This window comes from Scatophagus argus, chromosome 6, assembly GCF_020382885.2.
Source record: "Scatophagus argus isolate fScaArg1 chromosome 6, fScaArg1.pri, whole genome shotgun sequence".
Classification (NCBI taxonomy): Eukaryota; Metazoa; Chordata; class Actinopteri; family Scatophagidae; genus Scatophagus; species Scatophagus argus.
Genome location: NC_058498.1, coordinates 8,561,146 through 8,571,619, shown reverse-complemented (window position 1 = coordinate 8,571,619; position 10,474 = coordinate 8,561,146). Strand labels below are relative to the sequence as shown.

Here is a 10,474-nt window from a genome sequence, read left to right as displayed (position 1 = left end):
AGCTGCATTAGACTCTACTGTTTGTGTGTGTGTGTGTGTGTGTGTGTGTGTGTGTAATGCGATCAGCAGATGTTGGTTACATTCCTGGCATTGGAGGTTTTGGGGGGTTTTTGGGTTTTCCAGATAAGTTTGATAATCTCTCACCACCTCCTCCTGCTCGCTGCCTTGCCCAAAGGAGCAGGGAAGTCTCACTCGAGGGCCTCCTCTGGAAAAACAAAAACAGCAGCCCGTTTCTGTTGTCATACCTGCCGCTTTGGAAATGTAAGAGGTTACTTCACTTCATAGAGACGTAGGAACGTAAAGCCATTAAATTAATTCAGACTTGAGTGGATGGAATGAGCCATTAATGAGTTAAAATCCCTTAACATGCGTTTCTTTCCTTTCTCTGCTAGTGCTAAAGTTACACGACACTTATGTCAAAATCCAAGACCTGGTGCTTTTTCAGCAGCACAGTTTAATGAAAGGGAAATGTTGTCTCTGCTTTTTGCATATTTCTAGACCCATTTTTCAAAAGTTCAGCTGATATATTTGGTATCTTTGGAACTTGTTGAAATTTTCACCCTGCAGAGTGATTTGTACTGACTGATCCGTCTGCCACGCTGCTGCTTGCTGAAAGGAAACTTCTCACGTCAGACACACACCTGAATCTCTGACCAAACAGCTGTTGATTGAGGTGCATTATGGGTAACGTAGGTGCCAGGTTTTCACAATAATAAGAGTGTGTGGACTTAAAGAGACGAGATACAAATCATTCGATATCTCAGGCTCTTTCTCAAAACGTTTTTGGACTACCTGTTGTGAGTCTGACAATCCCATAAAAGTGCTGAGCTAAATCTGTGGAACACTCCTTTAAGTGCTGAGTAAGAGTTTAAAACAGTCAACAACACAAGCTTGCTATGTTGCTGCAATCCAGTCTGTGTGACTGAGATGCAAATTCCGGTTTAAAAACAATTTTCATCACTTTTCACTTAAATGCATCAGTTAAAATTTCTCATAAATCCTCCCTGTATTACTTTAGCTCATGCTGTGGTGATAATTCTGCTGTGATTTAATATCTTGAGCTATTTCAGTTATAATTGTCTCCCGTCTTCATGTTCTGTTCTGTTCTGTAAATTCTGCCTGAACTGAAGCATCAGAGTTGTTTTCTGTATGTGAGCTCCAGCAGGACAGCAAACGTAAGCCACAGATCCTTTACCTCCCTGATCATCTCTGCTGCTGCTGCTGCTACTGCTGGGAGGAATGCTGAGGTGAAAGGTCGGGGGGAACAACCTCCTGCAAAGTTCATTAGTGATGCTTTATTGCCTTTACTACAAGAGTTTGTCAGTTTGTGCAACGGGAGCCCACGTTTCTCAGGACGTGACCTCGGGTCGACCTCGGACCTTTCCAAGTTACATAACAGAGAGTTTATGAAGACTAACGTAGTCCTGGCTGCCAACTGATTCCTGGACCGGTGGCGGTCTTAAAATGTAGAGTTGTAGCTCTTATTTTTATAGGTGAAAGAGCTCCAAAAAGCCAGTGAAGAAAGATATTTATAATAGCAAGCTAATAAAAGGATACAAGATCTGCACAGCATGAGTTTAGTCATGGATTCAGTGTGAAGACTGAGCTGATTTAGCAGAAATTCAAAGAGTTGGGGTAAACCGATGGTGCAGTAAATTTGCTGAAGTGCTGCACTAAAGTCAAGTTTTGAGATACTTTTTCTTTTTAGTCCACTACATGAACATTTATCTGACAGTTTTATTTCTCATAAAAACTATCTGCCGGCATAGCAAGAATATTTCAACCTTGTTTCGAGACTTTTCTTCGCAGTGACTTGCTCGTTCTTGTTTCAAGATACAGTTTTAAAAAAATATTCTTACTTTTTCAGATTAAACAAACCAACACTCTCTAAAGACTGGGTATCAGCTCCATCTCAAACAACTCCAACAAAAATGCATCAGTAATAATAACCATGTATTTCTTCTAGCTCTGTGAAACTTACTGCAGTACTTTTAGCAAAGGGTCTGAATATTTCATCCCAATTAAAACAAGTTCTTTTGTCAAGTTCATTTTACTTTGATCAAATATCTAAAAGCTCCTGATGTGTCCGAGTAGTGGACAATAGTGAACATAAAACGACACATCATAAACAAACGGAAATTAAAAACCCACCAAGACACTATGTTTCTCTTGATTTTATTTGAAGACAAGACAATGTCGTCATGTCGTCACGTGTAAAAAGCAGCATAATGCTTTATTCACATTTGGATTTCTGATTGAGAGTCAGATATATTTGTATTTTCTATTTCTCTCCGAACTGAAACAAGGATTGGTGGACTTAAAGAAAACCACTGACAGGCCCATGCCACACAGAGTCGAGCACAGATGCAGATGTTCACAAACACTTGAATAAATAGGTTTAAATTGTCCGGGTCGGGTTGAAGTGTGAAACATTTGCTGTGGTATTTACAGAGTCCTCATGTTGTGTAAAATGCAGAAAGCACCATTTTACTCTAATAGAAAGGGTCTCATTTGGTAAAACATCAAACTGCCCCTTTCCCTGGAAAGGAATGGGAAGTCCCATCAAGTGGAGGCCATGATGGGGCAAGTCAGATGCAGTTTCGCTGGAACAGTGCGGCTTCCTACTCAGCTTTTTTGACCTTCCTCTTACGAGAACCTTCGCTCAGCTCCTCCTTGGTTTTGAGAGGTGAAGATGGGACGGCGGCGGGAGGATGATGGTGGTCTTCCTCAGATCCACCCAGAGGGGAGCCGAACAGCAGGTGACAAACCCAGGACTCGATGAGGGCGAAGGGGGAGCCGTGAGAGTGACGGGCAGTCATCACCACCTAAAGGAAGATGGTGTCAGTCAGAGGAGACCAGTTTGATTTTGTGATAACTAAAGGGATATTTCATGCACCTCATTACCAGGAGAGCCTTTGTTACAAACTGAGCACATGGACTGATGGCTAAATCGTGTAGGCATTCATAGAGAAGGGAGGGTCGACTGAGAGATGCTGATGAGGGGTATTGTGGGAACCGTAGGATTCAGAATTTTTAAAGCTTGATGCAAGAGGGTTCTTATTCTATAATCTCACCCAAGCTTGTTGCCATTAATTGGCAGCAACTGGAGGAGACTTGCTGAAGATTAGAAAAGAAAGATCTTTGAATCACTTAGCAAACTGAAATGTTGGTGTCAATTCATAGTGTGAAATCAGATGACAGTAGAGCACAAGATAAAAACCAAAGATGGAGCTGCTCATCAATACTTTGCACACAATGGTCCACAAGGATACCTTTAGAAATATTTGCCTCCTGCTCCAATGTCCCAGTAGCAACTCGTATGACAGCAAATTGTTTGCTGGTAGGGAGAATTTCTTTTTTTTTCTTTCTATAGAAGACAGCGGTGTGTTTCATTTCTGCTCCATGACACAAAAACCATTTTAGACCGGGAGAAAGGCGACACTGCCATGCTGCAGTGCTGATCTTACCTTGCTTGTGGCCATGAAGAGGGTGAAGGCGAGGATGAGGGTGCTCTTGGAGACTGGCAGCCAGTGAGCCTCCTGCATGGTGAAGAGGATGGCTCCATACAGACTGGCTTTGGTTGGGCTACAGACACAAAAGAAAAACTCTCAGCGAGACATCTGAGTGCAGTAACAAGGAGATAAAGTTTAAGATCAACGATCGAGTGGGAGATGACAACATTCACTCGTTTTATTTTGATCTTATTTTTGTATTTTCAGTTAAACTGTTTAGTTGAATGTTTTGATTGAAGCTTCAACTTTCCTCTGTAAGTTGAACAAATTTCTGCTTATCAAAAGCCTCCTGTAAAGTTTAAAATACACCGTTGAGAAGATACAATCTTTACTTTTAGGGCGTCAGAGATTTTCATCTGACACTGACGCTGTCTCACAGCAGTCTGCTTAAGTGCCTTTGCGAAACTACCACCAGGTGGCGCCAAAGTCATAAACATAAAAAGTGAGTGTCTTCAACAAAGCTGCTGTATTTCTCAAAAAGCCTGGCTGTGTTCTGTCTGCAATCTTACAGTCACAGTGGCTTCCTAAAAGTTCTGGTTTTGTCCCTAGGGTTTGGTTGAAAACATCGACATGCTTGAGGAGGCAGTGATGAGTATGTTTTCCCATCATCAAAAGCAGGAAACGCAGACTCACAATGACATGTTGAGGATCTCGTTGGTCTCGGGCCTCCACACACCACGCAGCAGCTGCTCAAAATTGGAAATGAGAGCCACTCCAGACCCTGCAAAGATAAAAATAGACAGTGGAAAAAATGAGGACAAAAAAGTCTATGTCTCGTGTGACTGCTTTTATCTGGCTTCCTCATTTTCAACATGGACGCCTGCAGGGCCTCAATACTGAAGCAGAAACAGTAGGGGGCAAGACCAGGATGACTTCATGGATATCTTAGAGTGCAAAAGTACATGAAGTATGTGGTTTAGGTGCGCAACAGAGGATGGATTTTAATACATCAGAGGACAAGCACAATTAAATGACCTCAGTTTGCTCCTTCATCATTTAAGAGCATTTTTGAGTTCAGAGATTTTATTTCTCTTTCTTCATTTCAAGAAGTCAAACTAAGCTGATCTGATGCTAACTTCATATCTAATGTTTTTTATTACTTTAAAAAGGATGTAACATGACTACTGATCACTGTTTGATAACCAGGTTTCTCTGAGCAACATGGTCCCTTTGAAAGCTGGCGCTGCCTCAAAATGAATGAATGAAGACCACATGTGCACACTGTCATGTCCATGTGTTGTTCATTCATGTTTAAATGCAGCAGCTGTGAACTCTGGTCTGTCGGTCTGTCACCCACTGTAGGCAGCTGTCACTGCGGAGAGCTGCCGAAACCATCCAAGTTCATAATAAAACTGTTAGCTGCGGGCCAACTTTATTAAATGTAAAGTAGCCAGTCTTTGCACAAAAAGAAGCTGGATTTGTGAACAGACGCTTTGTTAGAATAAAGTCACTAAATGTTGCTCTGTTTATATATTTACAGCCATAATAAATCTGATTGTTAACTGTCATTCGGTGAAAGCAACAAATTTTTGGTGTTCAGTTTAAATGTGACAAAACTTTTTGCCACAGCTGTTATAGCAGTAACTAATCTAAATGAAGTAGAATGTAATATGAGTGTTGCAAATATCACTGTCGATTGTGAACGATAATTTGATTAGTTATGAATGGTTATCATCTCACGGTGTTATGCTAAAGTCCTGCCAGGTTAACTTGTTCGCATACGTTCTGTGCATTAGCTTGTAAATACATACAAAGTTCATGTCATGCGTCTGTGAATTTTTTTAATATTTAAGAATGGCAGCAAATGGTTTTTCAGTTATTGAATTTTACGGAGGGCTGTGGGTGTGGATTTGGTCCCTCAGCCCATCCCACCCCCATCCCGGGTTGAGTCCATAGCTACACACCTGTACTGCATAATATACATAAATATGTCCCTGTGTAACATGATTATATTTACAATAGTGAATGTGAAACCACAAGACACTGACCTTTGACGTATCCAACAATGACCATGATGATGAAGCCGTGGTGGTAAGCATGGTGAGCGTGGTGAACGCCGGCGGCGATCTTACGAGTACGGACGACTTCCTTCAGGGCGACCAACACCAGCTTGACGGGCAGGAAAGCCACGCATTTATAGAAGAGGTTCAGTGGGCAGTAAAAGATGAGGTACCTGTGTTTGGATTTCACAGAAGAAAAGATGATGCTTTAATGGTTGCCCACATCATAAAAACATAACACAACATGTCCCACTTCTTGGCCTTCAGGGTGTCTGGCTGCGAAGATAAGTTTAGTTTGGCAAGGTTTTCAGAAATCCACTGCTGCGATTTCTGCTGTCATCCAATTACATCAAAAATCTCAGTTTACAGTCTTCTATTAGATCTTATTTTCCTGTTTACTGTGTTTTTGTCGTCAGCGAGGTTTGTAGATTTATCCTGATCGTTTCTTAACAGATATGCTGCTCTTGAGTTTTGAGGTTAAGTTAATTTTTGTATCGCTTCGAGTCCTGAACACCACATTCCAAGCACCATTTGCAGATACAGCTGCTGATGCTGGTGAACTGGTGATTTTTTTCTTCTTGAGGGGAATGATGCAGGTGGCAGGGGATAATTTGATTGATTGCAAAATACAGTCTGAAAAGTTTGATGGATAACATGAGTATTTATTAGATTTTGTGGTCCCATCCATGTGAAAAACAATCTCTTGTCTTCAGAATCTCTAATGTCCTTCTGAGGGTTTTCTCACCAGACAGCTGAAGCCAGCAGGATGTGGCTGTTGTGTTGGAAATAGTCGACGGGGCTGCTTCCAAGCATGATGTCCGCCAAGATATAACTACCGAAGCAGTAAAGCATGGCACAGAGCCAGGAGGCCACGGGACTCCTGCGAGAAACCTCCACCGAACCTGCAACACAGAGGAGGAAGAGGGGGAGGAGGAGGAGGAGGAGGAGAGTCAGAGACTGTTCCTTAGTCTTATCCTGCCTAAATAAGAGTTTTCAGCCATTAGTCATAATCAGTTACTCACTTGATTACTTACTAAACAGCAAATAAAAATGATTACTTACAAGTAAATAATTTAAACAAAGAAGAAGAAATACACAGAAAAACTATTTGGTGAAAAGTTTTTGAAGATGCTCGGTTTGCGATTTTAAAATTTCCGATTTTAAAAATTTCTAAATAATTTACTTATTCTTGTTTGTTTTGTTTATATTGATATTTATTTAAAAACTGTTTTGCAAAAAGCGACATAAGTGATTATTTTGAAAACTATGTGAGTTCTTACAGGGCAAAACTGTCTTCTAACCCTTCAAAAAGTTATCAGTAGATCCCTCATGTGTCTATGTGCTGTATCTTCATCCCCGCCCGGCTAACTAGTTCAGTTCACGCCCTGATAATCTGCCTTTTTATCATAACCAAATATTGACTCAGGACTTCAACAGTCATTTATGAGTTGACAATTTACCAACTCAGCAAGTGTACTGTACCCTTTCTGTGTGATCATTTCATTTTCTTTATGTGCATATGCTGTAAAGAAACATTTAGTGTCTATGGACTTATTACATTTATTTATACCTACTGTTCTATTGCCAACATTTGTACGAGTTGAAGAGAGTCGCCTCCCCAGTGAATCTGTCCAGCCTTGTACTTATTTCATGTTTGTCCTGCCGACAAGAGTCTACTATACTACTATACCCTCCGTACACTCAAGGATATGAATGTCTGCGTCTCTTTCTCTTTTCGCCCCGGTTTCTCCTGTTTGACCCCTTTTCTCTCAGGCTTCTCTGGACTGGACCACTGGCCATCCTTTGTCTCTCGCCATGTTCCAGATGTGTTGAATCTGGATCTTTATTCTCTCATCTTGTCTCCCTCTCAGTTTGTGTGAACGTTGTGCTTAAGAATTGCCTTTTGTGTGTTTGTGTTGTTTGTAGTATTTCCTTATCTCAAGGAAATACTACAATCAAGGGTCTAAGGAGAGAGTTTGTCCTTTACTGTACAGCACTTTGAAGCAAATTTGGAATAATCATTAACTACAGCTGTGAGATAAATGTCGCAGAGTTAAAAATAATTTTAAAAAAAATACAGCATAGATTTTAGATTTTAAATAGATATGTAAGTGTTAAGCATTAAAAGGAATTAGTTATATAAGTGCAGCTACAGCTCCAAAACGCACGTCAGAGCAGCACTTGAATAAATCTGCTCCAACAATCTCCAGTCTCCAACAACAGGTGGGTGTGGGTGTCATGGTGCAACAGGCGCTCGGTCCGAAAGCAATCTGATCCTGAGACATGCGGTCCTATAAATATATTCTGCTCAATTGCTTCTCCTGCCTTGGAGCTGTCAGGCCTGTCTTAACCTTTGACCCCTACACTTGTCTGTCCTCCTCCGCCCATGTTGACCCCACACTCATTCATGTGCTCTTACAGCAGTGAACCAGGACTCTCCACTAAGACACATGTAGACAATGGTGAGACATTTGACGCACTGATGTTTTGGACTGAACTGGCATTTTCTATTCATTTAATACAACGTTTGTTATATGTGGAAAGGAAAAGTGAGTTGATCCCCTTTACCTCAACTACAATGAGGACTATGAGATCCAGCATAGAGTTATGGCTGTTTTGACATCTTTAAAACCTTAGAGACAGTAATAACCATGTTTATATATGACTTTGCACACGTGTTCACTCAAATTAGCAAATCGCCACGTGTGACTGTTAAAAGAGTACTGTACCAATTCAGTTTTAAATATTTCATTTAAATTCCTGCATGTTCTTCTTCTTTGTCAAAATTTGGCTCCTACATTACCCATAATACAACACCACCACCAAATTCATTGTGAGATGCAGCTTGAGCTTAGCAGCTAATGTAGCCTCAAACTGCTAGCCTCAAGCACAGCCGAGCAGCCAACTGTAGAGGTCTGGTAAGCTCACGTCTTTGTAACGCCACACTCTTTATTTAGCCTTTTTCAAATTTCTAGTGTTCAGACCCAACAAATAATGCTGACTCGAGTGACATCACTAGAGTCATTTTATTAGACGCAGACATGCAAACTGACTCTGTGGAGTTCCCCTTTAAGGTCAACAATGTAAGCTAAATTAGGCTAATGGTTCATGTGAAATAGGAAATACATTCAATGCATTTTCAATTCAGTTATAATTTTACTTGTCATAGCACCAAACACAGTGAGTTCGCCGTCATGGTTACAACTAACCATCGCTAAGTAACTAACATAGGTAGATGTAGATATACTGTAGGATCAGATGAATTTTATAGAAAAGAAAAAACAGATTACATCAATGTTCTCCAGCTCATGTGAATTAAAGAAGCTTCCAAGCTACCAAATAATTAAATTGTTGGGGTAGCTCCTATATCTTCCTGGATTTACCTGAGCATCATTGTTGCGAGAAATGTGGAAGATAATGGAATAAAAACATTAAATCCCTGTTGCTGTTTGTCTACAAACTGTTGAAGAAGCTGTTTTGTTATGAAGGATTTTGATGGACGTCCAAGGCTTCCCTTGAAGCTCCCGTAAATATTCAAATTTGGTGACAAGCTCGAGATGCGTTTGGTGCTCCTATCATCTTCACCGTCGCTTGAGCTGACATCACAATGACTGAAGTTTCACGCTTGAGTCAACTTTTTCTTTAGTGCTTTGGAAAATGGGTTATTTTAAAAGCTACACGCCACCAGGAACAAGAAATTCATGCTGAGCTGTTAGCTCAACGAGTTTATTCCATGTGTTATCATGACGTGTAAATATGTGTGCCGTAGAGGGGCTTTAGAGACCCACTGACACAGTCTATTTCAGGATCTTCTATTTATTGCCTAACTTTCTGGTATGCACAGACTTGCTCTCGGGTTTCATTCTGTTCAGCCTCAGTTCCTCAACGGGAGTTAAATCTTGAAAAATATCAGACTTTAGCCAAAGTTGAGCGGTTTAATCCACCTCTGAATGAGGTCAGACTGCCCAGACATTCACCCACAGCAAGCAGGCAGAGGTGGAAGTGCTCCTGCTAGAGTTTATGTAACAGGTCAGGCTTTATAAGGATAGGGTGCCACACAGATAACAGCAACAAAAAGTCCCTATAGGGATATTCCAGCAAGGTGCTGAGATAACATAGAAAAACAACTTTAGAAGAGGCCACATGCACGTTCAGTGTGTTGTACAAACGTCTGGCTTTTCACCTCAGAAAAGACTTAAACGTTTTTGATGGTTTAAATGTTGTATTACCATGTTAGAAAGATTTCAATTCCAGATGTATCTTTACTTTGTGTTGTTGAAAATAAATGCTTTACTAAGACTGGTAGTGACTCACCATAACCTGTTTAGACACAGGTTTTGGTGAGTGTGCACCTGCCAAAATAACAAGCAGAACAGCTCAGAGGTAAACGATGTTAATCAAATAATGAAACATGCGTTTTAATCTGAAAGTCAACGCTCAGTCCTGGCAAACAGAAGGAATAAAAACGCGCTCACCTGGCTCGTACTTGAGGTAGAGGATGGACACAATGTAATACGCGAGATCAAACACAGGGAACATTCCCATTTTGGAGAAAATTTGGGCAAACTCGCCCAAATTAAGAACTGACAGCACTTCCATGTCGCCTGTCTGATAACCTGTAAATTCTTTTTTTGTTGTTGTTGTTTTGTTTTGCTTTTTTTTTTTCTTCGCAGTCTGGATGAGAAAGCCCCCCCAACCCGGTCCACCGACTGTCCACCAAGCCCCCCGCTCTCGACAGTGAAAGCGTGAAAGGCTGTGACACTCAAACCTTCCTATTAATACCGCTCATCTCCACAGCCTCAGCATCATCATCATCATCATCATCATCATCTGCGCCACCATGCCAGCTGCTCCGCTTTTGAAGCGATAGGAGGTTTAGCGTGTCAGCTGCTTGAAATGTAAAAACAAAAGGCTTCTTGTCCTCCTCGTTGGCGAAAATCGTTACTGAACTGCGCCGCAAGA

The 10,474-nt window shown here is 41.1% G+C and overlaps 1 protein-coding gene across 1 annotated transcript; it reads right to left on the bottom strand.

Moving 5' to 3' along the window:
* Nucleotides 1-2,159: 2,159 nt before the first annotated feature.
* Nucleotides 2,160-10,270, bottom strand: tmem38a (transmembrane protein 38A). The gene is made up of 6 exons (XM_046392485.1): nt 9,988-10,270; nt 6,258-6,414; nt 5,501-5,685; nt 4,146-4,233; nt 3,468-3,585; nt 2,160-2,825 (listed from the first exon to the last, which is right to left on the bottom strand). Exons 1-6 carry the CDS (start codon nt 10,109-10,111, stop codon nt 2,622-2,624), a joined length of 876 nt encoding a protein of 291 aa, XP_046248441.1. The 5' UTR covers nt 10,112-10,270; the 3' UTR covers nt 2,160-2,621.
* Between the last annotated feature and the right edge of the window lie 204 nt (nt 10,271-10,474).

What these genes read in the sequence shown, in the direction of transcription:
- tmem38a (XM_046392485.1), bottom strand. Translation starts at nt 10,111, where the DNA reads ATGGAAGTGCTGTCAGTTCTTAATTTGGGCGAGTTTGCCCAAATTTTC. An exon ending in CTACCTCAAGTACGAGCCAG is followed by an intron (nt 6,415 to 9,987) that starts GTGAGCGCGTTT and finishes TCTGTGTTGCAG; the next exon opens with GTTCGGTGGAGGTTTCTCGC. An exon ending in TCTTCATGGCCACAAGCAAG is followed by an intron (nt 2,826 to 3,467) that starts GTAAGATCAGCA and finishes ATCTTCCTTTAG; the next exon opens with GTGGTGATGACTGCCCGTCA.